This window comes from Triturus cristatus, chromosome 4_2 (genome assembly GCF_964204655.1).
Source record: "Triturus cristatus chromosome 4_2, aTriCri1.1, whole genome shotgun sequence".
NCBI lineage: Eukaryota > Metazoa > Chordata > Amphibia > Caudata > Salamandridae > Triturus > Triturus cristatus.
The window spans coordinates 922,522,431-922,548,536 of record NC_140586.1 but is presented as its reverse complement, the minus strand read 5'-3'; the positions used below and the strand labels follow the sequence as shown (position 1 = coordinate 922,548,536).

At 44.9% G+C, this 26,106-nt stretch overlaps 1 protein-coding gene across 1 annotated transcript in view; it reads right to left on the bottom strand.

The window, feature by feature from the left end:
* Window positions 1–26,106, bottom strand: part of LOC146835416 (uncharacterized) — a 165,029-nt gene that overhangs the window by 8,822 nt on the left and 130,101 nt on the right. Inside the window, exons 12-13 of the mRNA XM_085602978.1 lie at window positions 13,994–15,637; window positions 4,259–4,362 (exon numbers count right to left, since the gene is read on the bottom strand). Coding sequence (XP_085459104.1) covers window positions 4,259–4,362; window positions 13,994–15,637 — 1,748 coding nt within the window. The remainder of the gene's footprint in view (window positions 1–4,258; window positions 4,363–13,993; window positions 15,638–26,106) is intronic.

Below are 26,106 nucleotides of genomic sequence, written 5' to 3'. Positions count from 1 at the left end.
GAAGAGATATAGCCTTCAAATTCATTGTAGAACAAGTCTGGAACAGGTAGAACTGAGCAGAGCTCAGTGGAGACTCACTCACATGATGTGTGTTAAAAATCTGAGGGACTGGAGTTTCTCTCAGGAGTGTTCCAGCGAGTGGTGCAACCTGATTGATTGAATCTTAAGTTTGGTCTCTTTTTTATAAAATGACTATGATAGTAAACTGAAGGGCCTAGGGCCTTCCTAGTCAACACCTATCATTGCATTGCTTTTCTAATGTACCGTGCGACGATGGAAGGATTCAAGCATGCGAATCTATGAAAGATCCAATACTGGAGTAACCACACAATCCCAGACCACACTCAACCCAGGAGGTATCAGAAAAGAACCTGGACCTCCTCCACCCCATGGGGTATCAGAATCCAGGCCATTCCCAACCCTGAAGCATCCAACCGAGACTATGCAGAACCCAGGAGACAATAGAACTGGACCACGCCCAACCCATGATCTATCAGAACCAGTACCCGATGTGCTCTTCTAAAAAGCGAGGTAGATTCTGGAGGGTTCTTTTGATATCAATTGCCTTGTTATATATTAAGTTGTCAGGTGTTTATATAAGATATACAATTATATGTGTAGTTTATGTCTGGAGTAAAGGGATTTGCATGCATAAACGGTAACACTTTAAAGCATGGATTGGACTGCTGTAATGGACACACACATGTTCTTTCTGAGTTTGCAAGTATTTATGTCACGCCTACAGTGTGGTGATGTGCACAAGAGCTTTCCAATGGTGTTATCAAATGGTAATTATGGGGACTGGGATGTGCTGAAATGTCGCACTGCTTGAGGGTCACTCGTAAAGGCATCTCAACACATGTTTGAGAGTTAAAGCTTTTACAGAAAGATTGTTAAAAGTCACATTCCTTTAGAATTTAATTTAAAAAATGGTATCTACAGGTTGACATCCAGATTGCATGCTATCGCATAAACCTATACCTGCTATATTCCTAAAACCCGGCATGGAAAATTGACCTCGATTTACTCTTTCAACTCTCTTATTTATCTTAAATGCCCCTCCCCCCACTTCTTCCTTCTGCTTGCCTTTTGTGCAAATAGACTTCTGTAAATTCATGTCTGTCTTAATCTCTCTTTATTTGAAATCATATCCCTGCAACTTGGCAACCTCTGTTCATTCCATCAAAAATGTGCTTCTCACACAACCCCCTCTGATGATCAACTTTAAGTCATTAATGTGCTACAAAAACTGGGGTAAATGCATGGAAAGGTTTCTTTCAGAGCACAAGACGAATCCTCATAACCAAAGGACTGACCCCAAATGTTAACCCAAGAGGTACAAGAATCTGGATCATATGGAACCCACAAGGTAGCAGAACCCATACCAAATACAAACCAGGGGTATCAGAACCTGTATAAAACCTAACCCAGGAGGAATCAGAACCTGAAAAGTACCTAACTCTGGAGTTATCCAAACTTGGAAATACCCAGCCAATGAAACAACAGAACTTGGACTATACCTAGCTCAGGCTGGACCATAAACAACCCAGGAGCAGAGCGTGGACCAAATCAAACAGAAAAGGCAAAACTTGGACCACACCCTACCCAGGAGGTACTAAAACCTCGGTCATCCAGAATCTGGGATGCGTCAGAATATGAACCCTGCTAAGCCCAGGAGATATCAGAACCTGTATCACAAAGAACCCAGTATCAGAATCTGTACCACACAAATCCAGGAGTTATCGTACCCTGAACCAAAATCCCCTCCAGCGCTAGCAGGACCGGGACCTGCTCATGAGGGACATTCCAGACCGGGGAGGTTTCAGAACCTGGACTAAGTCAGGTGTTACAGACATGATTAATTAAAAAGAGGGTAAAGCAGCATTCCCACCTCTGTGGGGGCCACAGAGACCATTCATAAGGCAGGAACAATAGCCGCTCCCACTAATGACTGGATTAATGTAAGCAGTTCCCTGCAAAAGCCGCTTGGCTACAGCAGGACAGGAACGCTTTTCTATTAGAGTAGGTTCAGTGACACCACAACCATCTGGATAAGATATGGGTATCACACAACAGGCCCTGGCCCTTCTGCCCTCCTTCCTTAGGGATCTTTCACAGAGGGTGCTGCTACAGCAGCTCCATCTGGAGGTCTTCTCACTGCCGTGCGTGGTGCTGCAGGGCTCATCATTAAGGACCACGCTTTTCAACCTCTACGTGTCTTCACTTGTTGCCATCATATGGGCCTATGGGATGTATGTGACATCATTTGCTGACAACACACAGATCATTGTGTTGGTGCCTAAGAACTCTGCTGCCACTGCAGATAATCTTTCTCAATGCATGTCAGCTGATGTAGACTGGATGGGACGGACTTTTTTTTTTAATTAAATGGTGATAAAACCAAGGAGGTACTCTTTAGCTTGCACTCCTCGAGTTTGAATAACAATTGGTGGCCAGACACTTTAGGTACACGTCCAGTCCCAGTTGAGAAGGCTAAAAATCTCAGGGTAATCCTAGATACTGAAATTACACTCAATGACCAGGCTAATCGCTCTGCGGCAACCTGCTTCTGGCTCATAATGATGCTTAGCAACATGTTTCTTTTTATCCTCCTGCCAGCACGAAAGTAGGTTGCACTAGCCTTGGTCACGTCCAGACTGGACTATTGGAACTCCCTCTATCTGGACTCCAACATCAGCATTAAGCACAAACTGCAAGTAGTAAAGAATGCGCTTGCAAGAATGGTTCTTGATATTCCCCGGTGTCAACCAGCCACTGTGGGGCTGGGCGCCTTCACTGGATTCCCATCAGAAAGCGCATTATGTTTAATACCGTCTGTATGGTACCCAGGCCCTTTTCTCCCTAGCCCAGTGGGGATTAAAGATATGTTTCACTGGTATTTTACAGGTAGAAACCATTGCTCGGCACACTGTAACCTGCTCACTGTGCCTAGGACCCGAAAGAAGAGACAGGGAGATAGAGCCTTTTCCATTGCCGCAAATAGACTCTGCAACACATTTCCACAAACCCTATTCCAGAGCTGTTGCCTTTCAGAAAAGCAATTAAAACCCGACTCTATAGGCAGCATTCTCTTTTATCGTGGGCTTATACACATTATTTAGGGCTGGACGGTCGGCTACGGCGCCTTGATGTCCTTGGATAAATGTTGTGCTCTATAAAATTAAAATCAAATCAAAAGTGAAGAATTTCACGTAGTCCACTTCCAGAAGTTTGGGATCAATGTGGGTACTTGTACCACTGTGCTATGGCATTCCTTATAAGGAAAGATCAATTGGTGTATTTCTGGGGGTGAAGGGCAAAGCAGCACATTTCCATCGGGATCTGACAGTGCTCCACAAAGGTGATATTAATGAAGGCACTAACTAGGGCAGAATGAAAAGACACCACTCTCGTCTCTATCTGGTAAATAGTAGTATTTCCATCAGGACACGGCCAAGGAACATAGTGAATCAGCAGTGGCTCATGAGTGAATGCTTGTGTCATGTTTGCTGCTAGTGAAACAAGGTGATTAGTTTCATGAAGTATTTATTCAAGCACAAAGAACAAGACATCCCATACATAACACAGTGGTTTAACTATACCCCAAGCCTCCTCTTTTAAACACACACCTTTCTGTGACAAATTCTAGCTGGTGGCATAACATTCTACATCGTAAAATAGTATGCCATGATAAACCTAGCTGCATGGAGGAATATAACAAACGCCTCGCTTCACTTCCATCAGAGGAAGCATTCTTGATAGACTGTCTCATAAAGGCCTTCTCCACTAAGGTAGAAATCCTCCTCTTTGTTTGGACCTTAGGGACTTCTTACCCCAGAGTCCACATTTTGTGGCAGGTAAGCGCTAATTTAAGTACCAGAAAAGTAATTACTTCCTGACTATGCATTGACAGGCACACCCCAGGCTATGAATACATGAACCCTGGGATATTTGCATCTTCTCATGGTGGTGTCACAACAGTGGAGGTCAGGATTTGATGAATGAACATAACTGGGTGATGGAGTATTTTTTTCTGGGTATTTGAGTAATGGGCAGACAAGTGTGATTGCCCCCATAAACAATCACCATAAGAGAGCGTGATACTTAGGGCAGCGTCAGGGATGTGTCAGACATATAACACAAGAGGAATTGCACTGTCCAGACTTGCATTTTGAGTTAGTGAACTGGTACTGAATCAACATAACATCTGCCACCAGACGTTTCCTGTGACTGCAGGAGGCCTGACCAGGTTACTTACCATCCACACGATGAAGGGCACAATAAGGATCACCAGGCCGAACAGGACGATGAGTAAAATGGCCCACCAAGGGGGCTTCTCTTCTGATGAAACACCAGCAGCACCTGTAATTTTCAAAATGATAAATATGGTGAAACAGGATGCATAAGAAAAAAGGGTTTCTTACCTATAATCCTGGTTTGCTCTCAGGGGAATCTCAATTTAAATCATAAGCACAGAATAGTATGGCCCACGCGCGGGGATCCCAGAGCACTTCTTTACAATATATATTCTTAAGTGCAGATGTTCGCCCTTTCTTCAGCAAGGCCAGGATAAGCATTTTATTTATTAACATGTTGTGCAGCTTATAAATTAGGCTATATCGGTCAATTACTTTAATTTGCATTCTAAAAGGGAGTAATATACAATTTACAAAAACAGGAATATGAGCAGGAGCTGTGTAATATGCCCCTATAAATCTCATTCACAAAACTTTTAAAGGAAGATGGAGAAGAAGGAAGAGGACAGTGTAAACCTATAGGCTTTAGGGCTGCATCTATGAAAAGTGACTCTGTGCCTTCAGCAATCACAGCCCACCAGTATCCCATCAAGCAGAGTAGGTGGCAGTTACCTCAGTTCTTTTTCACCGAGCAAACGGTAATACTGCTTGAGGAAATAGACTGCCTATTAATCATCTCTGTCTCTTCCGCTGGGGAGGAGGGTGGGTTGCCTATGATCTCAATGGGGATTCCCCTGAGACAGAACCAGGATTACAGGTAAAAAGCACTGTTCTCTCTCATGGGATCTCCATTGATAATCATAAGCAATGAATAGAGTTGCAAGCCGATTCCTACAAACTGTGGTGGAAGAAGAAAAAGACATTCCATAGAGAAAACTAAGCAAAGAGATTCCTCAGGCAAGCCTGTCCTATTTGAGTATCTGTCTCAACAATAGTGTCTGGTAAAAGTGTAAACCGATTTCCACATAGCTGCTTTGTGTATTACAGCGATATTATTTTTCTTATCAAAGAAACTGTAGCTATTTCCCTCTAGTGGAATGAGCTTTTGCTCTACCAGACAGAACTTTTATTCACTTTCTGGTAGCATAGCAGGACAAAATGCAAGAAACTATCCACCTAGATATAGATTGTTTTTACATGGCGAAACCTGTACGTGCAGGGACATAGTTTACAAATAATCGATTAGATTTATGTATGTCTTTTGTTTTGTCTAGATAAAATGTTAAGACCAGTCTAACATCTAAAATGTAGAGAGATCTTTCTGTGGGAGTGGAAGGGTGCTGAAAGAAAGCAGGCAAAATAATGGACTGATTAATGTAAAAATCCAAAACAACTTTGGGTAGGAATTTCGGATGGGTCCTTATAACCACTTTACTGCTGTAAAATACTGTATATGGTTTGAGAGAACACAAAGCTGGGTTCTCACTGACCCTAAGTGCTGATACGATAGCCTCTAAGAAAGCAGCCTTTCAAGGAAGGTGTTTTAATGAGGCTTTGTGAATGAGTTCAAAAGGAGATGCCATGAGAATTGAGAGTACCATGCTCAATTCTCAAGGAAGGGAAGGATGGTGTTTTGTGCAAATAAAAACTTCTTTATACCCTCTACAAGGTCCTTAATACCTGGGACTTGGAAAAAAAGAGGTTTGTGAAGGACATTTTCTATAGGCAGTAACAGTTGTCGAATGGACCTTAATAGAATACAATTGCAAGCTGGATTTGGCCAAATAAAGCAAGCATGGAAGTATAGCTTCTTCTTGGCAAATAGTTGGATCAAAGTTCTTGTCAGAACATCAGATACTGAGGGGCATATTATCAAGGGAAAAAACACCGCTTTTTCGGCACATAGCGCCGAAAAAGCGGCGATTTTTTGATCACGCAATCATCAAGGCGGTGCTAACATGCATTAGCGCATGTTAGCTTCCGTTTCCGTGACACTTTGCATCTTGCATACATCGCTGATTAGATGCAAAGTAGGCGTTCCTGCCAAGAAACAACATGACAGATGTCGCTAACACGACATCGCAGTATTTACAACGCGTCCCAGAAACCGCGAAGCGATTAAGAAGGCCGCACAAACTGCGGTTATCGTCGGATTCTTACACCTGCTTTAAAGTTGACTTAGCCATGTTTTGTATGGGAGGTGGATCATCTGGTTACGTCCACACTCCCCTATTATCAAGCTTTTCATTAGCGTGTGAAATCATCACCGGAATTCACACGCAAATGAGGATTATCGCCGTCTATCGCTGGTTTGTACATTGCCTGTGAGCAGAGCATTGTTAATACGCCGCTAACACGGCGATATAAACCAGCGATAGACGGCGATAATCAAATTCGCACTAAGCGCGGTTTGCGATATTAACCGCTACCTGTTGATAATATGCCCCTGAATCTCTTCCATTTAAAAGAGTAAGATGAACACGTTGACGGACGTTTAGCCTCTTTGAGAATATTGATGCATTCCTGTGGTAAACTTAAATGTCCATATTGTACGAGCTCAGGAGGCATGCTGCCAAACTCAAAGAATAGAGATTTGGGATGAAGCATCTGACCTCCAAATTTCATGAGAACGTCCGGTCTGTACAGCAGCTTCATGTGAGGAAGTTCTGACATGTGGAGAAGGTCTATTAACTACCATTGTCGGGTCCACTCCGGAGCTATCAAAATCATTCTGGCCTTTGAGTAAGACAGCTCGATGATTACTGATGGAATTAGGGGGATCAGAGGAAAAGCAGAGAAATTTGCTGGGCCAGCCGATCCATAGAGCATTCCACAACGTACCTGGTTGGTAGTACCACAAGGCAAAGTTTGGTAATTTTTTGTTTTCTGCAGTTGCAAATAAATCTATTTGAGGAAAATGACACGTGCCAATGATGGTTTGAACGATGTTGTTGTTTAGAACCTACTCGTGATTTTCTTAAAGAATCCTGCTAAGGGAGTCTGCTTGAATATTCTTTACCCCTGGTAGACGGGTTGCAGTGATTCTCAGGTGCCTGGCTAGCAACCAATTCCAAAATATTTGGGCTTCTAGTGCCAAGGATCAGGACCTTTTCCCTCCTTGCCTGTTCCGAAAGTGCATCGTTGTTGTGCTGTCGGTCTGAACAAGAAATTATTTCATCTTGAAGGACAGTAGGAAAGACCACAATGCTAAAGGAACAGAGGGGTGGTGCAGCGGCCAGGGCACAGGGGCTCACGGTTCGATCCCCAGCGGCAGGTTAGCCCAGCACCTTGTGACTCTGGGCAATAGCTCGATTAATCTTCCTGGCGGCCCCCAGCGCTGGGACACCTCTGCGGAAGTAGCTGTGCACTTTACAAATGCTGGTATTTCATATTATTTCATTGTAGTTCCAGGATGTTCACATGATAAGTAATTTCCTTCATGGACCATGTTCCCTGAATTTGAAGGTGATCCATGTGCGCTCCCCCAACCTAACAGAGAGGCGTTGGTCACTATCTTCTGGGAGGGAACATCCTGATATAAATGCATCCATGCTGGAATTGTTTCGGCTTGCACCACCATTTGAGAGATTGCCATGCTCTGAGGGGTAGTGTGAACTTGTCTTCTTGGTTTCCAGAGCATTTACTCCACTGGTCCTCCACACACTCTTGTAATGGTATCATCTGAAGACGGGCATTTGGCGTGAGCAATATGCAAGATGCCTTCGAGCTTAGAAGAGAAGATACTTTTCTCACCAGTGGATGAGAGATTGACATTTTAGACTTATGGATACAAGTCTCTCCACCAAGGGATACACTTTTGCTTTTATGTAGTCTATAGTTGCTCCTAGATAACGAAGAAACTGAACAGATGACGAGGTCGATTTCTGGTGATAATAACATGAAGACTGAGGGCCTAATTACGATCCTGACCGCAGCATTACAATGCGACCGCACCATGCTCCCATTTCTCTATGGGAGCATGTGCTGCTGCCATAAACCGGCCTTAGCACAAGCTCCCATAGGGAAACGGGAGAATCTGTTCATCCCAGCACTGTGTGGCAGGCAACGGTTCAGGGATTAGCAGTGGGGCACCATAGGTGCCCCCTCAGCCCCCAACTGAAGACCGCAGGTTTAAGGGGGCCCTGCTAGGGGCACCCAAGGTCGCTTTCCGACAGACTTTCCATGTCAGAAAGCCCAACATGGAAAGCCCGTCAGAAAGTGACATCATAATCCCGATGGCAGAAATGCCGTACATAGGGATTAAGGTCAGGATTGGCTCCTTGAGCCCATTGGAATCCAGCCAGAATGGCAAGTTGGTTTTACTTTTTACTGCCTGCATGGTAATGTGGCGGTCGAAAGGAAACCTGTGATGAGACTCGGAAAGCCTCGGCCCTCAGACCAAGTTTCACCGTAATGAGGCCCTGAGTCTATTCAGACTAGAGATAGATATTAGATGGTGCTTGTTGTTGCATTGACGCCTTGATAATCCAGTCATCAAGGTATGGATAGATGAATATTCGGTGTTTCCTAAGATGTGTATTGACCACTGCGATACACTTCAAAAAAGCTTTGGGGCCGATTTCAGGCCAAAAGGGAGTTCTCTGTACTTATAGTGATCGTGTTCTACTACAAATCTCAGGAATTTGCTGTGTTTCCTGGCTATTGGAATGTGAAAGTACGTCTCCCGAGGATCTATGTAACACAGCCAGTCTCCTTGACAATTAGGCCTGGGTGGAGTTCACAGGGTTCCGCTATGCTGAACTCCGTGTAATGACCAAAAAACCCCGCCACGCTACGCAGAGTTCCGCAAGTGGCAAAGCGTGATAGGTCGCGCCATTCATGCTGATTTTGAGCACCGGGTGATTGTCCCACACTGGGAAATCAGCGCCAACAGCACAATGCACAGTGCAAGAGGGTGCTGCTTCTTTCTGCCGCTTGAGTAGATGCTCTACTCGAGTGGCAGCTTCCTCAACACAAACAGAAAGTTTCTAAATGTGAGCTGTCGCAGCTATCCGTAACTGCCCGCGTTGAGAAATTTCTCTGGGAGGTGGTCTAGCATTCGATTTTTCTTGCTCGCGCTCATCAACTTAACATTGGCGAGCGAAGAAAAAACTCTTCTTCGCTGAACTGAGTTTTTCGGAACTCTTCATGCTCCGTGGAGTGCGGCTATGGAAAGTCCAGAAGAAGGGACAGAGAAGAACGCCCTGGAATATTCTGAGTCCGAAGTTGATGGCAATCTTCTTGTTCTCAATCTCCTGACCCTTTCTGCAGATCTGGTATGCTCAATGTTGGCAGGCTCTTCGATGTCCATTTCTCTCTATGTCTCATTGTTGACAGACTTTTCATCGTCTGGAGACCCCTGTGTCTTGACGTCATGGAAATCTTGCACGTTGACCTCCTATGTCTTCATGTCTAATCTCATCTCCTTCTTGACATCGACCCAGCTCTCAATGGTGAGCAAGTAGGCACTGTACCTCATATCATGCCGATGTCAACCTGCAAGTACGTCCTTTTTTAGTATTTTTTCTCATTGCTTCTTGTTCTCCTGGAGTCCTCAGAGGAAGGTGCAAGAGTCCGGGTAGAGGACTGACCCTCTACTCGCTCACGTGATGTCCTACCTTTGTACTGCGCTTCCTGCTTTCTGCATTGCTCTTCAGCTCCATGAAGGCGAATTTTCTCTCTGTCCCTCAGGGTACACCTGGATAAGGTCAGAAAGGCAGAAAATACACGCATCATGAGGATCAGATTTGGCTTCCTTTCAGTCACAGATAGACCTTTTGTCAAATAAAGTTGGCCTTTTATTTGATTAGAAAAATGATTTTCCTGCCGGAAATCGACAGTAAAATGCTGGAACTGTTGAAAACCATTGAGTTAAGGTGTTGACAAAAAATTCTGAGTGAAAGTTTTGATGGAACACCCCAAAAAAGGCTGAGCACAGAGATCTAAGATCCTGTTTCCAGGAACCGGAAAAACGAGCCGAGGTACCTGCCACCTACTGGGGGTGGTAGGATATGGTGGACTGCGGTCCCTATAGGCTCAGAGCTGCCGCCTATAGGTCTACATTGTCCTCTTCCTTCTTCTCCATGTTCCTTTAAAAAATGTTTGTGAATGACATCTATAAGGACAAATTACACAGCTCCTGCTAATTTTCTCGTTTTTTTAATTACGTATTAGCCCTTTTTAAAATGCAAATTAAAGCAATTGGCCAATGTATATCTCTCTGCTGGTGTCACCTCACACTGAGATCTCTCTGCTCGTGTCACCTCACACTGAGATATCTCTCTGCTGGTATAAAATCTCACTGAGATATCTCTGTGCTGGTGTCACCTCACCCTGAGATATCTCTTTGCTGGTGTCAGCTCACTCAGAGATATCTCTGCTGGTGTCACCTCACACTGAGATATCTCTCTGCTGGTATCAAATCTCACTGAGATATCTCTGTGCTGGTGTCACCTCACCCTGAGATATCTCTTTGCTGGTGTCAGCTCACTCAGAGATATCTCTGCTGGTGTCACCTCACACTGAGATATCTCTCTGCTGGTATCACCTCACACTAAGATATCTGTGCTGGTATTGCCTTACACTGAGATCTCTGTGCTTGTGTCACCTCACAATGAGATATATCTCTGTTGGTATCAACTCACACTGAGATATCTCTTTACAGGTGTCACCTCAAACAAAGATATCTCTGCTGGTATCAGCTCATACTAAGGGGCATATTCACAAGGAGTTAACTCCGATTTATCTCCACCTTAACGCAGCAAAAGCGGAGATAGATTTAACACCCCATTCACAAGCTGGTGCAAACTGCAGACAACAGCAGTATTCCCGCAATAACTGCCCCCAAATTTATCTTCACGGTGGACACCACCAACTAACACTAATGAGATGCAGAGTAGGCGTTCCCATGCAAAAACACACGAGAAAACCACAACACCACATTCACAATGAACTGCCAGATCTGCGAAGCGAAGCAAAAACAGGGGGTAAACCGTAGTAGCACCAGGGATTTTACACCTGCCTTTTGCTGGTGCTAAGCAGGACGACGACCCACAGCATGGAAGGGAGCCCAGCCAAGAGCCACACCTGAAGACCCACAGATGCCATGGAGGCAATGATCATGCAGCTCCGATACCCATGAGGATCACAACACCACCCGCCACTACCCCCAGCCCCCGGCCATATTTTTTTAATTACCTGCCAACCCCTCAGCATTCACCCGTGAATGCATTTCCATCTATCACTTGTAGGTGCTGGTTGGCAGGGTCTTTCAATAGAGCGGGGTTCAGAGGTCGGGGAAAGGGCCTCTGTTGACACAGCAGTCTTTCAGGCTGCATGCCAAAAGTTAAAAGAACCAAACAGTGTCTCCTGCTTTTGTTATTCACTTGACATCCTGACCCTCACATCCTAATATTTGTAGGGCCATGTTCGCAATGCGATATCGCCTGGGTTGAGAAAGGTGAGTTATCTGGTGGTGATGTGCCGATCCACAGCTATCGCCTGCTAACGCAGGAATAACTGTCGCCATTGCGATGTTGTTGTTGCCTGTTTTCTTTGCCGTTCATTGTAATTATCGCCATGTAGCGTGGACTTGTGAATTCCACGCTGTCACGGTGAAAAAAATCGGGGATAGGCATTGCTAACTTTTGTCAATAATTTACTCTGGCGATAGTTATCGCACATTCTTGTGAATATGGCCTTAAGATACTTCTCTGCTGGTGTCAGTTCATTCTGAGATATCTCCGGTGATATCACCTCACACTGAGGTATCATCTAATACTGAGATATCTCTGCTGGTGTCACCTCACACAGCAATATCTCTCTTCTGGTGTCACCTCACACTGAGGTATCTCTATGCTGGTATCACCTCACACTGAGATATCGCTCTGCTGGTGTCACCTCACACAGAGATATCTCTACTGGAATCACCTCACACTGAGATATATCTCTGCTGGTATCACCTCACACGGATATACCTCTCTGCTGGTGTCACCTCGCACTGAGATATCTCTCTGTTGGTGTCGCCTTGCACTAAGATTTCTCTCTGCTGGTGTCACCTTTCACTGAGATATCTCTCTGCCGGTGTCAGTTCACTCTGAGATATATCCGCTGCTATCACCTCACACGGAGGTATCACCTAATATTGAGAGATCTTTGCTGGTGTCAACTCACACTTAGATATCTTTCTGCTGGTGTTGCCTCACACTGAGATATCTCTCTGCTGGATTTGCCTCACACTGAGATATCTTCCGGCTGGTGTCAGCTCACTTTGAGATATCTCTGCTGATATCACCTAACACTGAAATCTCTCTCTGCTGGTTTCACCTCACACTGAAATATCTCTCTGCTGGTGTGACCTCACTGAGATATCTCTCTGCTAGTGCCACCTCACACTGAGATATTGCTCTGCTGGTGTCACCTCTCACTGAGATATCTATCTGCTGATATCACCTTGCACTGAGGTATCTCTTTTCTGGTATCACCTCACACCAAGATATCTCTGCGCTGGTGTCACCTCAATTGAGATATCTCTTTGCTGGTGTTAGCTCACTCAGGGATATCACCGCACACTGAAATATCTCTCTGCTGGTGTCACCTCACACTGAGATATCCCTTTCCTGGTATCAACTCACAAAGAGATACCTAAGCTGGTATCGCTTCACGCAGAGATATCCGTGTTTGTTTAACTTCACATTGAAATATCTCTCTGCTGGTATCACCTCACACTAAGCTATATCTCTGCTGGAATCACCTCACACAGAGATATCTCTCTGATGGAATCACCTCACACTGATATATCTCTCTGCTGAAATCACCTCACACAGAGATATCTCTCTGCTGGCATCACATTGCATTGCGATACATCCCTGCTGGTGTTGCCTCGCAATGAGATATGTCTCTGCTGGTGTCGCCTTGCACTGGGATATTTATTTGCTAGTGTTAGTTCCCTCTGAGATATCTGCTGCTATCACCATAAACTAAGATATTTCTCGGCTGGTGTCGCCTCACACTGAGATATCTCTCTGCTGGTATCACCTCACACTGAAATATCTCTTTGCTGGTATCACCTCACATTGAGTTATCTCTTTGCTAGTGTCGCCTTGCACTATATATCCCTCTGCTGGTGTCACCTCACACTGAGATTGCTCTGCTGGTGTCTCCTCACACTGAGATATATCTTTGTTATTGTCCACTCACACTGAGATATCTCTGCTGGTATCGCCTCACACTGAGATATATCTCTGCTGATATTGCCTCACACCATGATATCTCTCAGCTGTTATTACCTCACACTGAGATCCCTCTCTGCTAGAGTGACCTCACTCTGTGCTCTGCTCTCTCCCTCTTTATCTTTGTGTTCATCACCTTAGTTTCCTCTCCCTCCCAGATAGATTCTCTGTTGATTCTAACCGTACTGACTATGAACCCTGCTAAAACACTTTCTAATGACTCTCCTCTATACTAGTCTCTCTGAACACTCAGCATATGCATTCGTTATTGTCCCATTGTTCCTATAAATTCTTCCAACACATAGTTTACTCTCCACAATTTACAGACTCAGGCAATACACATGTTCTCGGGGATCTCCCCACACATTCTGTAAGGGATCTCCAAGTTCACATCATCTATCGCTCTCCCATACACTTTCCCAAAGAACTCTCCCTTGCACTGGGTTCCACTGCATCTCTGGTGCACACCACAGCTTGTAGTATGCACATTCCCCTCGAGGAGCTTCCCTCAAGGCGCTGCGCTGCGCAGGCAGTCCCAGTGTTACAACTTACTCAGGGTCTGCTTACCAGCATTGGATGGACGGGTTGTAGAGGCTGTCGTGGTGTCACCCGTTCTGCCAGCCGCACCTGTTGCGCTGCTGGTAGTTGCAGCGCTGGCAGATGATCCAGTTATGCCAGCTGTTGTAGTGCTGGCTGTAGCAGTGCCAGTTGTTAAAGGATCTGTTATAGATGTGCTAGATGGAGTAGTGCTGGTTGTAGTAGTGCCAGTTGTTGAAGTACCTGTTGTAGATGTGTTAGGTGGGGCTGTGCTGGTTGTAACAGTGCCAGTTGTTAAAGATGGAGTAGTGCTGGTGGTAGTAGTGCTAGTTGTAGCAGTGTCAGTTGCTGAAGTACCTGTTGTAGATGTGCTGGGTGGAGTAGTGCTGGTTGTTGTAGTGCCTGTTGTGGCAGTGCCAGTTGTTGCGGTGCTGGTCATAGCAGTGCCAGTTGTAGCAGTGCCAGTTGTTGCACTTCCGGTTGTTGCAGTGCTGGTTGTAGCACTGCCTGTTGCGGCAGTGCCAGTTGTTGTGGTGCTGGTCGTAGCAGTGCCAGTTGTAGCAGTGCCAGTTGTTTCACTACTCGTTGTAGCTGTGTCAGTTGTTGCACTGCTGGTTGTTGCAGTGCTGGTCGTAGCAGGGCCAGTTGTAGCAGTCCCAGTTGTTTCACTACTGGTTGTAGCACTGCCAGATGTTGAACTGACGGTTGTTGCAGTGCTGGTCGTAGCAGGGCCAGTTGTAGCAGTGCCAGTTGTTTCACTACTGGTTGTAGCAGTGCCAGTTTTTGCACTGCTGGTGGTTGCCGTGTTGGTCGTAGCAGGGCTAGTTGTAGCAGTGGCAGTTGTTGCTGTACTGGTTGTAGCAGTGCCAGTTGTTGCACTGCTGGTTGTTGCCGTGTTGGTCGTAGCAGGGCCAGTTGTAGCAGTGCCAGTTGTTTCACTACTGGTTGTAGCAGTGCCAGTTGTTGCACTGCTGGTTGTTGCCGTGTTGGTCGTAGCAGGGCCAGTTGTAGCAGTGCCAGTTGTTTCACTACTGGTTGTAGCAGTGTCAGTTGTTGCACTGCTGGTTGTTGCCGTGTTGGTTGTAGTAGGGCTAGTTGTAGCAGTGGCAGTTGTTGCTGTGCTGGTTGTAGCAGTGCCAGTTGTTGCACTGCTGGTTGTTGCCGTGTTGGTCGTAGCAGGTATAGTTGTAGCAGTGCCAGTTGTTGCACTGCTGGTTGTTGCCGTGTTGGTCGTAGCAGGTATAGTTGTAGCAATGGCAGTTGTTACAGTGCTGGTTGTATCAGTGCCAGTTGTTGCAGTGATTGTTGTAGATGTGGTAGTTGGGGCAGTGCTGGTTGACCCAGAGTCAGTTGTTGAAGTGCCTGTTGTAGATGTGCTAGCTGGGGTAGTGCTGGTTGTAGCACCGCCTGTTGTGGCAGGGCCAGTTGTTGCAGAGCTGGTAGTAGCAGTGCCAGTTGTTGCAGTGCTGGTTGTAGCAGAGATTGTTGAGGCTGTTGTTTCAGCTGTGGTAATAGTTGTGGTTGGCAACAATGTTGTTGTGACAGTTGTGATTGGAGAGGCTGTTGTTGTGACAGTTGTGGTTGGCGAGACTGTTGTGACAGTTGTGGTTGGCGAGACTGTTGTTGTGACAGTTGTAGTTGGAGAGGCTGTTGTGCTGCTTGTAGCTGTTAGATCTGGAAAAAGAACACAGGAACACGTTAGTGATGTCATGACTGCATCAGAGGGGGGTTCTTCTAGGTGAACTGAGTGAGCTGACAATACAGACACCACCCAGAATGGTAAAGTCCCTCCCTCCCAGCCACCAGTAGGGAGCTCTTTAACAGCTCACTAGAGCTTGCCATTTAAGATGGTTACAAATAGTGGGAAGCCAAATGCGGGCCACTGGTGTTTACTGCAGTGCCTCTGAGCGAGCAGTGGGACAGAGGATATGATTGCGGACAGGTCTACAAATGTGGGACATTTGGGCACACTCCTTAGTGGGCTAATTTGCTGCTTTTCTTTCTGAGACTGTAATGCTGTTCCGCAGCAACCAACCCAATCCATGGGCCCGATTCACAGAACTAACTTAAGACAAAATCCTAAACTTACTACCATTTTGGTATTCACAGAAGGCACTTACTCATTTCGGTATTCACAGAAGGCACTTACTCATTTCGGAATTCACAGAAGTTAGGACTCCTAACTTTAGGACTCCTAAATGCCTTCTGTGAATACCGAAAGTCATAAAATTAGGATTTTTCTCAGTTTAGTAGTAGTAGTATAGTTAGGACTCCTAACTTTAGGACTCCTAAATGCCTTCTGTCAATACCGAAAGCCTTAAAATTAGGATTTTTCTCAGTTTAGTAGTAGTAAAGTTAGGAGTCCTAACTTTAGGACTACTAAACTGAGAAAAATCCAAATTTTAAGACTTTCGGTATTCACAGAAGGCATTTAGGAGTCCTAAAGTTAGGACTCCTAAATTCTGTGAATACCAAAGTGAGTAAGTGTCTTCTGTGAATACCAAAATGAGTAAGTGCCTTCTGTGAATACCAAAATGGTAGTAAGTTTAGGATTTTGTCTTAAGTTAGTTCTGTGAATCGGGCCCTTTATGTCTGAAGCTACAGGTTTAATCTTTTGATAATGAAAATGCATGACAAAAACTGTAGGTCTGACATATTTATTGTGAAAATCACATGTAAATGACATAGGCCTTTAATGGTGGATTTTACTACCCCTCCGACACTTGGAGGGCCAGCTATGAAATAACCCGTGTTAGACCCTCTTCAGAGGGGTTGCATATTGTTTTGCCGACTGTTCCTCAGATCAAGCCTTAGAGTGGAAGACTAGCACTGCGATATTCCATGTTAGACCTTGATAGGCGGGGTTGTATATTGTTTTCCAACAGTAATCTTGCACACATTTGTCATTTTATGACGTTATACTTGATAGTTACCTTGTGAGAACCCGTAGTCTTAATAAGTAGGCCTGAGCTAGTTGCAGTGAAGAGCCGATGACAAAGGGTATGGGTCTGAGTGATCGATTAGGAAATGGTATGTCAGATGCCATGGGTCTGATCGGTTTATTATGAAAAATTACACCAAAGGCAGCAGGCCGGCATTAATGATTGTGAAAATAGCATGTTAAAGCCAAGAGGCTCACACATTAGTATAATAAGCAAGGCATTTGGTGTTGGTTACTTCTTTGAAAACCACCCGGAGGGGGAAGAAGATTTTCACCGTGATACTCCTTGCTAAACCCTCTTGGGACGGCCTTTTAGATGTACCTGTTTGCAAGCTCTTAAAATAAAAAATAATTAAAAAATCTCTACATACTTATTCATACATAGACCATCTTTTGGTCAGGCCTCTTCTGTCTGAGTGTCATTTCATTCTGCTTCTTCCCGGGTTAGCCTACTTCTGCCTTTGACTCTATGGCCCTGTGAGGCATGTCATTTATCCTGAACACGTGCACGTACGCTTCAAAATGAGTGTGCTGCAGTGCCTGGGCTGGTGGCCGGTCTGTTTTACATGTTTCCTTTTACAGAGCACCTTACATTTCTTTCCTTCTTTTTTTCAGAACATACTGCTCCCCTTGTCAGACACTCTCCCCGGGCGGCTGGGTTGCCTCTCATCTCATCCGCAGTGCGCTACATTCTGTGCAGTCATGTTTTCTAAACTGGATGGCCATATTGGAATGGTAGGGCCCGATTCACAGAATTAACTTAAGACAAAATCCTAAACTTACTACTTTTGGTATTCACAGAATGCACTTACTACTTTTGGTATTCACAGAATGCACTTACTACTTTTGGTATTCACAGAATGGATTTAAGACTACTAACTTTACGTCCGCACTCGGGCCGGAAATTCCGGCCCGGAGGCGGGGCTTCCGACCCGGAGGTGGGGATTCCGGCCGGTGGGGGAGATTTAGCCATGGCCGAAATCTCCACCTCCGGGCCTGAAGCTCCGCCTCTGGCCCGGAAGCTCTGCCTCCGGCCCGGAAGCTCCTCCTCCGGCCCGGAATTTCTGGCCCGAGTGCGGACGTAAAATAGTAGTTGTAAATCCATTCTTTGAATACCAAAAGTAGTAAGTGCATTCTGTGAATACCAAAAGTAGTAAGTGCATTCTGTGAATACCAAAAGTAGTAAGTGCATTCTGTGAATACCAAAAGTAGTAAGTTTAGGATTTTGTCTTAAGTTAATTCTGTGAATCGGGCCTGTAATGTCCAAGTGTATTGCTGATTTCCCAATCAAATGTTTCCACCATCTTACAAGCATTCTATTGTCCATCTTAGATCAGTACAACAGTGATGCACCATACATTTTACCATTTAACAATGGCTAGTTTGAAATGCTATTCTGCGTAGTGTATCATTGCTTTTTCCCCTCCGAATGGAGGACAAGTGCCTTTTAAATATGACAGAGATATCGGAACTTTAATACAACAGTACACTATGTACAATACCACTGCAAGACGGTCACCTGATGCGATGGTTAATAGTTTTTGTGTATTGGAAGCATACACCCACTAAGGTGAGGTGGTAGCATGTTGTTTCTAGTTTCATTCTTTTATCTTCCATACACTTGTAAACTTTGTGTTCCTGTTTTTTTGCAGATGAGTACGAGGTTGAATTTAAGAATGAGTCGATGGGTGGATGAAAAGATGCATGAGTGGAAGGATGAGTGTCAAAGTGCATGTAGGTTTACTTAGGAAGTGCCTAAATTCATTAGTGACTGAAGAAGGATTGGCTTCTTACCTGTAATTCTAGTTCTCCTACATGGAAATTTCTATTGAAATCATGAGCATTGAATAGTCCCCCCCCCCCCCCCCACATGCGGCGATCCCAGATCCGTTTCTTTACAATGTATATTCTTAAGTGTAGATGTTAGCCTTCATGAAAGCCAGGATTAGCTCTTAATTTAATAAAATGTTTTACAGACTACAAATGAGGTTATATAGGCCAATTGCTTTATTTTACATTTAAAAAAGGGTCAATAAATAATTTAACAAACAGGAAAATCACCAGGAGCTGAGTAATTTGTCCTTAAAAATCTCATTCAGAAACTATTTTTAAAGGAAAATAGAGAAGAAGGAAGAGGACAATGTAGATCTATAGGCTGCACTTCTGCAACTATGAAAAGTGCCTCTGTGCCTCTAAGGGCTCACCGCCCAGTAATATCCTATCATGCCCAGCAGGGGGCAGTTAGCTCATTCTTTTTTACTGAGAAAACGGTAGTATTGCTAAGGAAGCAGACAATCCATTAATCATCTGACTCTTCCACCAGGGGGAGGGAGGTGTTTATGATTTCAATGGGTATTCCCTCGAGAGAGAACTAGGATTACAGGTAAGAGACTCTCTCAGGGGATCTCCATTGATAATCATAAGCTCTGAATACAGTAGAAAGCTGCTCCCTACAAACTGTGGAAGAAGAGAAAAAGACGATAAATAGAAATAGCTAAGTAAAGAGATTCCTTAGCATCACTAAGTTTGAAGTGGCTTGTGGATTTCTGCATTCAGAAACACTCCATTCTTGTTTAAAAACGCCCCACTGCCAGGCTCGCGTGAGTCATAGCCTAAAACCAGTGTATTTCAGCAGCGTTGCTGCATGGAATCTGGGATGTGCCCTGTTGTGCCTCTTGGAAAGAGAGGGGCGAGTACCATGACTAACGCCTCTGGGAGGAGACTACATACTGCTATAAAGATTCGGACTGGGCGGAACTCCGCGGAAACTCGCTGAGCTCTTACGCACCTCCGCGGAATTCCGCCCACTCCCATTTAATTCACAAGGAGGGGAAGGACGGCGTATTGGAGGAAAACCTTTCTTGATAACCTCTAGGAAATGTTTAATAACTGGGACATTTTCTATAGGCAGTAATAGCCGCCAAATGGACCTTAATAGAAGAGAACTGTAAGCCGGATTTGGCTCAATAAACCAGATATGGAAATGTAGCTTCTTCTTGCCAGAGTTGGATCATTGTTCTTGTCATAATACCAGATACAAAATCTCTTCCACTTATAAGAGTAATCTCATTGAATTGACAGATGTTTAACCTCTTTAAAAATGTTCATGCATTCCTGGGGTAAATTTGACTGCCCATATTTTACAAGTTCAGGAGCCATGCTGCCAAACTCAAAGAGACAAGATTAGGATGAACCGTCTGACCTCCAAATTTCATGAGAAGATCCGGTTTGCACAACAGCTTCACATGTGGACGTTCCGATATGTGGAGTAGATCTGTGAACCAGCACTCCGGAGCTAAGGAGCTATTAATACCATTCTGGCCTTCGATTAAGACAGTTTGATAATTACTGATGAAATCAGTAGAATCGGGGGAAAAGCTTAGAGAAATTTGCCTGACCAGTCGATCCATAGGGCATTCCCCGATGTATCTGGTTGGCTGTACCTTGAGGCGAACTTTGGGCATTTTTTTGTTTTCCGCGGTTGTGAATAAATCTATAGGAGGAAAACCCCACGTGCAGAAGATGTTTTGAACGCCGTCATCACCCACTTGTGCTATTCCGAAAGAATACTACTCAAAGAGTGCTCTTGGTTATTATGGACAACCGGTAGATGGGATGCAGTGATTCTCAGGTCCCTGGCTAGCAAACAATTCCATACTGTTTAGGCTTCTAGTGACAAGGCTCTGTACCTTGTCTTCCCTTGCTTGTTTAGATAGTGCATAGTTATTGTGTTGTCTGAAAAAGAAAGGATTTTGTATTTAATGGATGGTAGGAAAGACTTCAAGGCCAAATAAACAGCTCTTAGTTCCAGATGGTTGATATGATAAGTAATTTCCTTTGCAGACCATACTCCCTGTATTTTACGGTGATCTATGTGCACTGCCCAACCCCAACAGAGAGGCATCAGTCACTCTTATCTGAGGGAACATTCTGATGGAAAAGCAGCCCTTGTAGATTTTTCGGCTTGCACCACCATTTGAGGGATTGATTTGCTTTGAGGGAAAGTGTGAGCCTGTCTTTCCAAATGCTTGAGAATTGACTCCACTGGTCCTCCAGACATTCTTGTAGTGGTCGTGTGTGGAGATAGGCATTTGGCATCAGAAGTATGCAAGATGGCATCAAGCCTAGAAGAGATGACACTTTTTTCACCATTGGATGAGAGACTTTCACGAGAGATTGACATTTAAGACATATGGATAAAAGTCTCTCCTCTGAAGGATACACTATTGGTTTTATGGTGGCAATCCTAGACAATAAAGAGACTGAACTGGCAAAGAGGTCTCTTTCTGGTGATTGACATGAAGACCTAGTCAATTGAGAGTAGAGACATGACATTATGCTTGTTGCGTTGACGACTCAATATGGTTACACAAATATTCTGAGTTTTGTGGCGACCATAGAAATGCACTTTGAAAAAGTACTGGGATCTGATTTGAGGTCAGAAGGAAGTAATTTGTACCTGTAGTGATCGTGTCCCACTGCAAATCTCAGGAATATGTTGTGTTTCCTGGCTATCGGAATGTGAAAGTACGCATCTCAATGATCTATGCAAAAGAGCCTGTTTCCTTGATGGATCTGAGGATAAATTTGATGTAAAGGTAACGTTCAGAATTTTTCTCTCTGTATTCATTTGTTTGCGACTTTCAGATCTAGTATGGTAATTTGTTTGTTTTCACCAAGAAATAACGAAAAAATCCCTGTTCCCCATAGGTTAAGAGGTACGGACTCTACTACTTCTGCAGAAGGATATTCACTTCTGATCTCAGCATCTGTAGATGTTTAATGGGTGATTTAGGTGGAATATTTGGTGAAGGACCGGTGAATCTGAGACTATAACCATTCTGTACAATATTCAGAACCCAGTCATCATTTGTGATGGATTTCCACCCTGTTAGATATTCGGAAATACTTCCCTCTACTGGAGTGGGTAACGGAAGAGGAGGAACCAGACTCATAATTTGGAGATTGTAGGATGCTTACCTGTTTGGGCAGATTGATGACCGCCTCTTCCCTTTGGTTGGCGCCTTTTATGTGGCTGTACAGGCCTTTTCTGCTGCTGTTGGTGGTGTCCTTGCAACCGCTAAGGGGTTTGAACCCTTTGTGGATAAAAACGCCTGTCATTAGGTTTGTAAGTATGCTTTCCTTGTTCCTTAGGTTTTCCATACCAACCTCCTTCAAGGTTTCCATCTCGCTTTTCATGCACACCATCTCATCATCTGTATGAGTTCCAAATAGAGTGTTACTAGAGAAAGAAAGGTTGAGTGTCCTCTTCTGAGGTCCCTGCTTGAGTGCCATGAGACGAAGCCAAGAATGTCACCTGAGAGCCAATCTGTAGCAGTGACCATGGACTGCTAGCAAAGAAGAGTTGGCAACAGCGCTGATCACTTGATTAGAAACCATCATGCCTTTTGTCATCTCTGTGGTCTCTGGGGCAGTTGCCTACAAATTGCTGTAGGGAGTCCCATAAGGATCTATCATACCTGCCAAGGAGGGTAGATGCACTTGTCGCTTTCATGCTTGTGGTAGCTGAGCCACATAGTTTGCAACCCAGAGTTTCCTGCTTTCCTTGTCTGGTGGAACCGTGAAGGGAGGATTAGTTGTGTGAACTTTCTTTGAAGCCAAATACACAACTGAGTCAGGAGTAGGGGTAGGCAGAACTTGCGGAGTTTCACTCCACCGAATTCCGCGGAGTGATATAAAAACTCTGCAAGATTCTGCTGTGTTCCACGAGAGGGTGGAATTTGGCACATCACACTGCTCACGCTGATTTTTAGCATGGGAGCTTGTTCCACATTGTAAAGTCAGTACGAATGGCACCACACAGTGTGCCAGAGGGCGCTGCTTGTTTCTGCTGCTCGAGTAGATTTTCTACTCCAGCAGTAGCTTTTTCTACGCGAATTGTCGTGCCCTGCCGCAACCCCCTATGTTGGGAAATCTTGCCGGGAGGCATACTAGCACCTGAAAATCACACTAGGGGACACAAATTCTTGCTTGCAGAACTTTAGCAAGCCATGCACAAGAAAATACTTTGGCAAGTGGTGATTGGTGGAGTTTTGCTGGAACTATGCCTTCCAAGCGGAACATGGCATGGGCAAAACTCCGCGAACTCCACCACGGAGTGGAATTTTCGCCCACCCCTAGTCAGGAGGAGGGTCTGACTGTAGGAATAAAGGATTGTGCTCCAGAGGCTTATTTTTTTTCTGAAGGCAAGACAGAGCTGCTTTGTCTGATTTAAGGAGAAGTTCCATTGCTGGTTCTATTAAAACTGGAACTAGAAGTAGAAAGATTGTTGATGCCTAATGCTAGTGAAGAGTCTAAAATATCACCAATGTAGCCTTTGATGGATCAGGCAATGCAATATTCAGTTTTGTAGCTCCTCATACAAGCACCTCCTGAATCGTGTTGAGCTCAATAATTGGCGAGACTCTTGGCTTAAGCAAATCAGTTAGCGTTGGTGACTATCTTACAGGGCTAGTAGGAAGAAGTGGAATAAAAAGACATCCGTCTGGATTGTGCCCTGGATCTGAACCTAGGATGATGTTTGTGTCTGGAAGTCACTCTTGTTCTCGATATATGACAGGATCCGACTTGGACTGGACTGAAGAGACCTTGATCTCCATGGGGAAGCTAGAGGCCTCACTGGTGAAGGGGCTCCCAAAGATTCCTTTGTCTGAGGAAAAGGTAGAGATGAAGTACATTGTATTGGTGCTGAAGAAGCTGGCAGAGGTGGAGGAGGTGGTGGAGAAGGCTGCGGAGAGTATGGTTTAAGGACTGGTGATGATGGTGAAAACGCCCTGGAATACTCAGAATCGGAGGTTGATGGTAACTTGTTGTTGGTCTCGATTTCCTGACCCATTTTGCAAATCTGATATGCCATGACATCGACAGGCTTCTTGACGCTGCTTGCCCTCTATCTCTGGACGTCGACAGACTTCTCGACGCCAAGCATTTTCTGTGTTTAATCGTCTTCTTCACTGTCGACCTCCTGTGGTTTGGCAAGCGTGTATGCACTGTTCCTCATCTTGACGTCGATCAGCCAACTGGGATGCCACAAATCACCCTGAAGCTAAAGAGTCCACAGCAGAACTAATTATTAAGACTGCATACTGGGTCCACCGGGATCGCTTGGTGTAGAGGCAACGTTTTCCCTGAGATTCTTATGGCAAGGAGAGTGGATTGGGTGGGGAAGATGCATAACGAATTTGATGGGGACTGCATTATTGTCACTTTTAGGGATCCTAGGGATGCTGGGGGCCTCATTTGGGCCTCTAGACAAGTGTATGCTAACCCCAGTAAAGTCAAGATATCCCTCCTGTCTACCTCTACAGAGACCTGGCTATGAACCTCAATGGGAGGGAGAGACCCCCTCTACCCAAGTCTGTGCAGCCACCCATATTTAGAGTTCTGGTCCTAAATGGGTTTTCCCCTTAAGGTGGTTTGTCAGAAAATGATTGCGCATCTTATCCGACTACCCATTATGTGGCTAAGAAGTGGCCTGTTGAGGAATCTAGCAGGATAGAGGCCTCACCAATTCTGGGAACCAGCCCTTTGCAAGATTTGAGGGATAATGGGAGCCACATAGTGAATAAACCCCCACAACTTCCTCTGAGAAGTAAGGAAGGAGTTTCTGTGATGCCAGCTACTCATGCCCACATCATTAAGGCTCTCTTCTGGACCATCGCTGGGCTGGTTAGCAGAACGCACTGCAAGGGGTGGGTCGGTTTTATGAATCGTTATGATATCATATTTCTCCAGGATACTTGGACGATTGACAATATCTGCCTAGCTGGATGTAGCCCATACTATGTCCCTGCAGTCCCATCCCTGTTGGGCAGGGCTCGGGCAGGGCTAATAGCATGGACTACAGTCACCCTGGACTGTAGAATCAGACTGGTCCCTTCTGCCTGTACTGTATTCCAAACACTCCTTTTTATGTGGCCTAATGATATAACAATTGTTTTTATACATTTTTACAATGGGTTTCTTGGGTTCCACAGCCTCACAAATTTTAAGTTATGTGATTTTATTGTGGACTTGGAAGTCAAACTTGCTTATTTACACAAAGGATGTGACATTATTTAAGGCAGGGATTTTATTGATAAATTGGGGTTGACACAGATGGACGATCTCTATAACTTGGGTGCTAACATTGGTCTAGGGTACGACTACCTGCAAAGAGACCGGGAAGGCCTAGCACTCCTTCAACTGATTGAGATATTTGATCAGGGTAATGTTAGTGAAGCCTGTGACCCTAATTACGCAGGTACACCCTTCGAGAGGGGCAAATATTATTCTGTTATTAATTATATCTATGTCACTCAAGAATTAATGACCATGTTTGTTGGGGCATCAATTGTTCCCAGTACTTATAGTGCCAATAATACCCTAAGTTTAGATCTTTGTTTATCCAGGAGGATGTGGGGACCCAAGAGGGTGGCATCTGAGTCGCTAACCATGAACTCTCAGGGTCTGTGCTTGGCGGGGAGAAATGCTGAGATGAACACCGTCTTGGTTAATTGGTGTTCGATTCACTTGTCACTGGTGACTGACTGCCTTATCTACTCATCTGCCTGTAGTGAGAGTGTCAGCTCCTTTGTTCAGGTGAATCTGGAGGCCTCTGCTGTGCTATTGAAGCCTTGTAAACCCGGGCCCCTAGAAATCAAGCGGTTTGATCAGCCTTGCTGGAAGGCATCTACATCGCTTCACGAGGCCCTAAAAGAGTTACCCAGGGATCCATGTAAAGTACGAAGATGTAGAGCAGAGTATAAGGCGGCGCTACAAAATAGAACGAAGGAACTGCAAAATGAGTCTTGGGGTAAACTAATAATGGCATGTAGGCTGAAGGATACTAGAGCCTTCTGGATGGAGGCAAGCAAGATTAGGTCTGTATGTGCTACGCTCAACTCTGTTGTCACTTCCATCAGCTTCGAAGCTTGGGTAGACCACTTTAAGGAGTTTACCCCGCCCAGCAGACCCGGAAGCAAGAAAGCCCCATGGTTCACCGACGAACTCAAGAGCTCCAAGAAGAACTGCCGAGCCCTCGAGAAAGTCTGGAGAAGGGAACCTACACCGGACAACAGGACCTCCTTCAAGCTTGCCACCCGGAAGCACCACCAGCTTATCCGCGCCGCCAAGAAAACAGCATTCAAGGAACGGTTGGACAACAACGCACACAACTGCAAGGAACTCTTCAACATCGTGA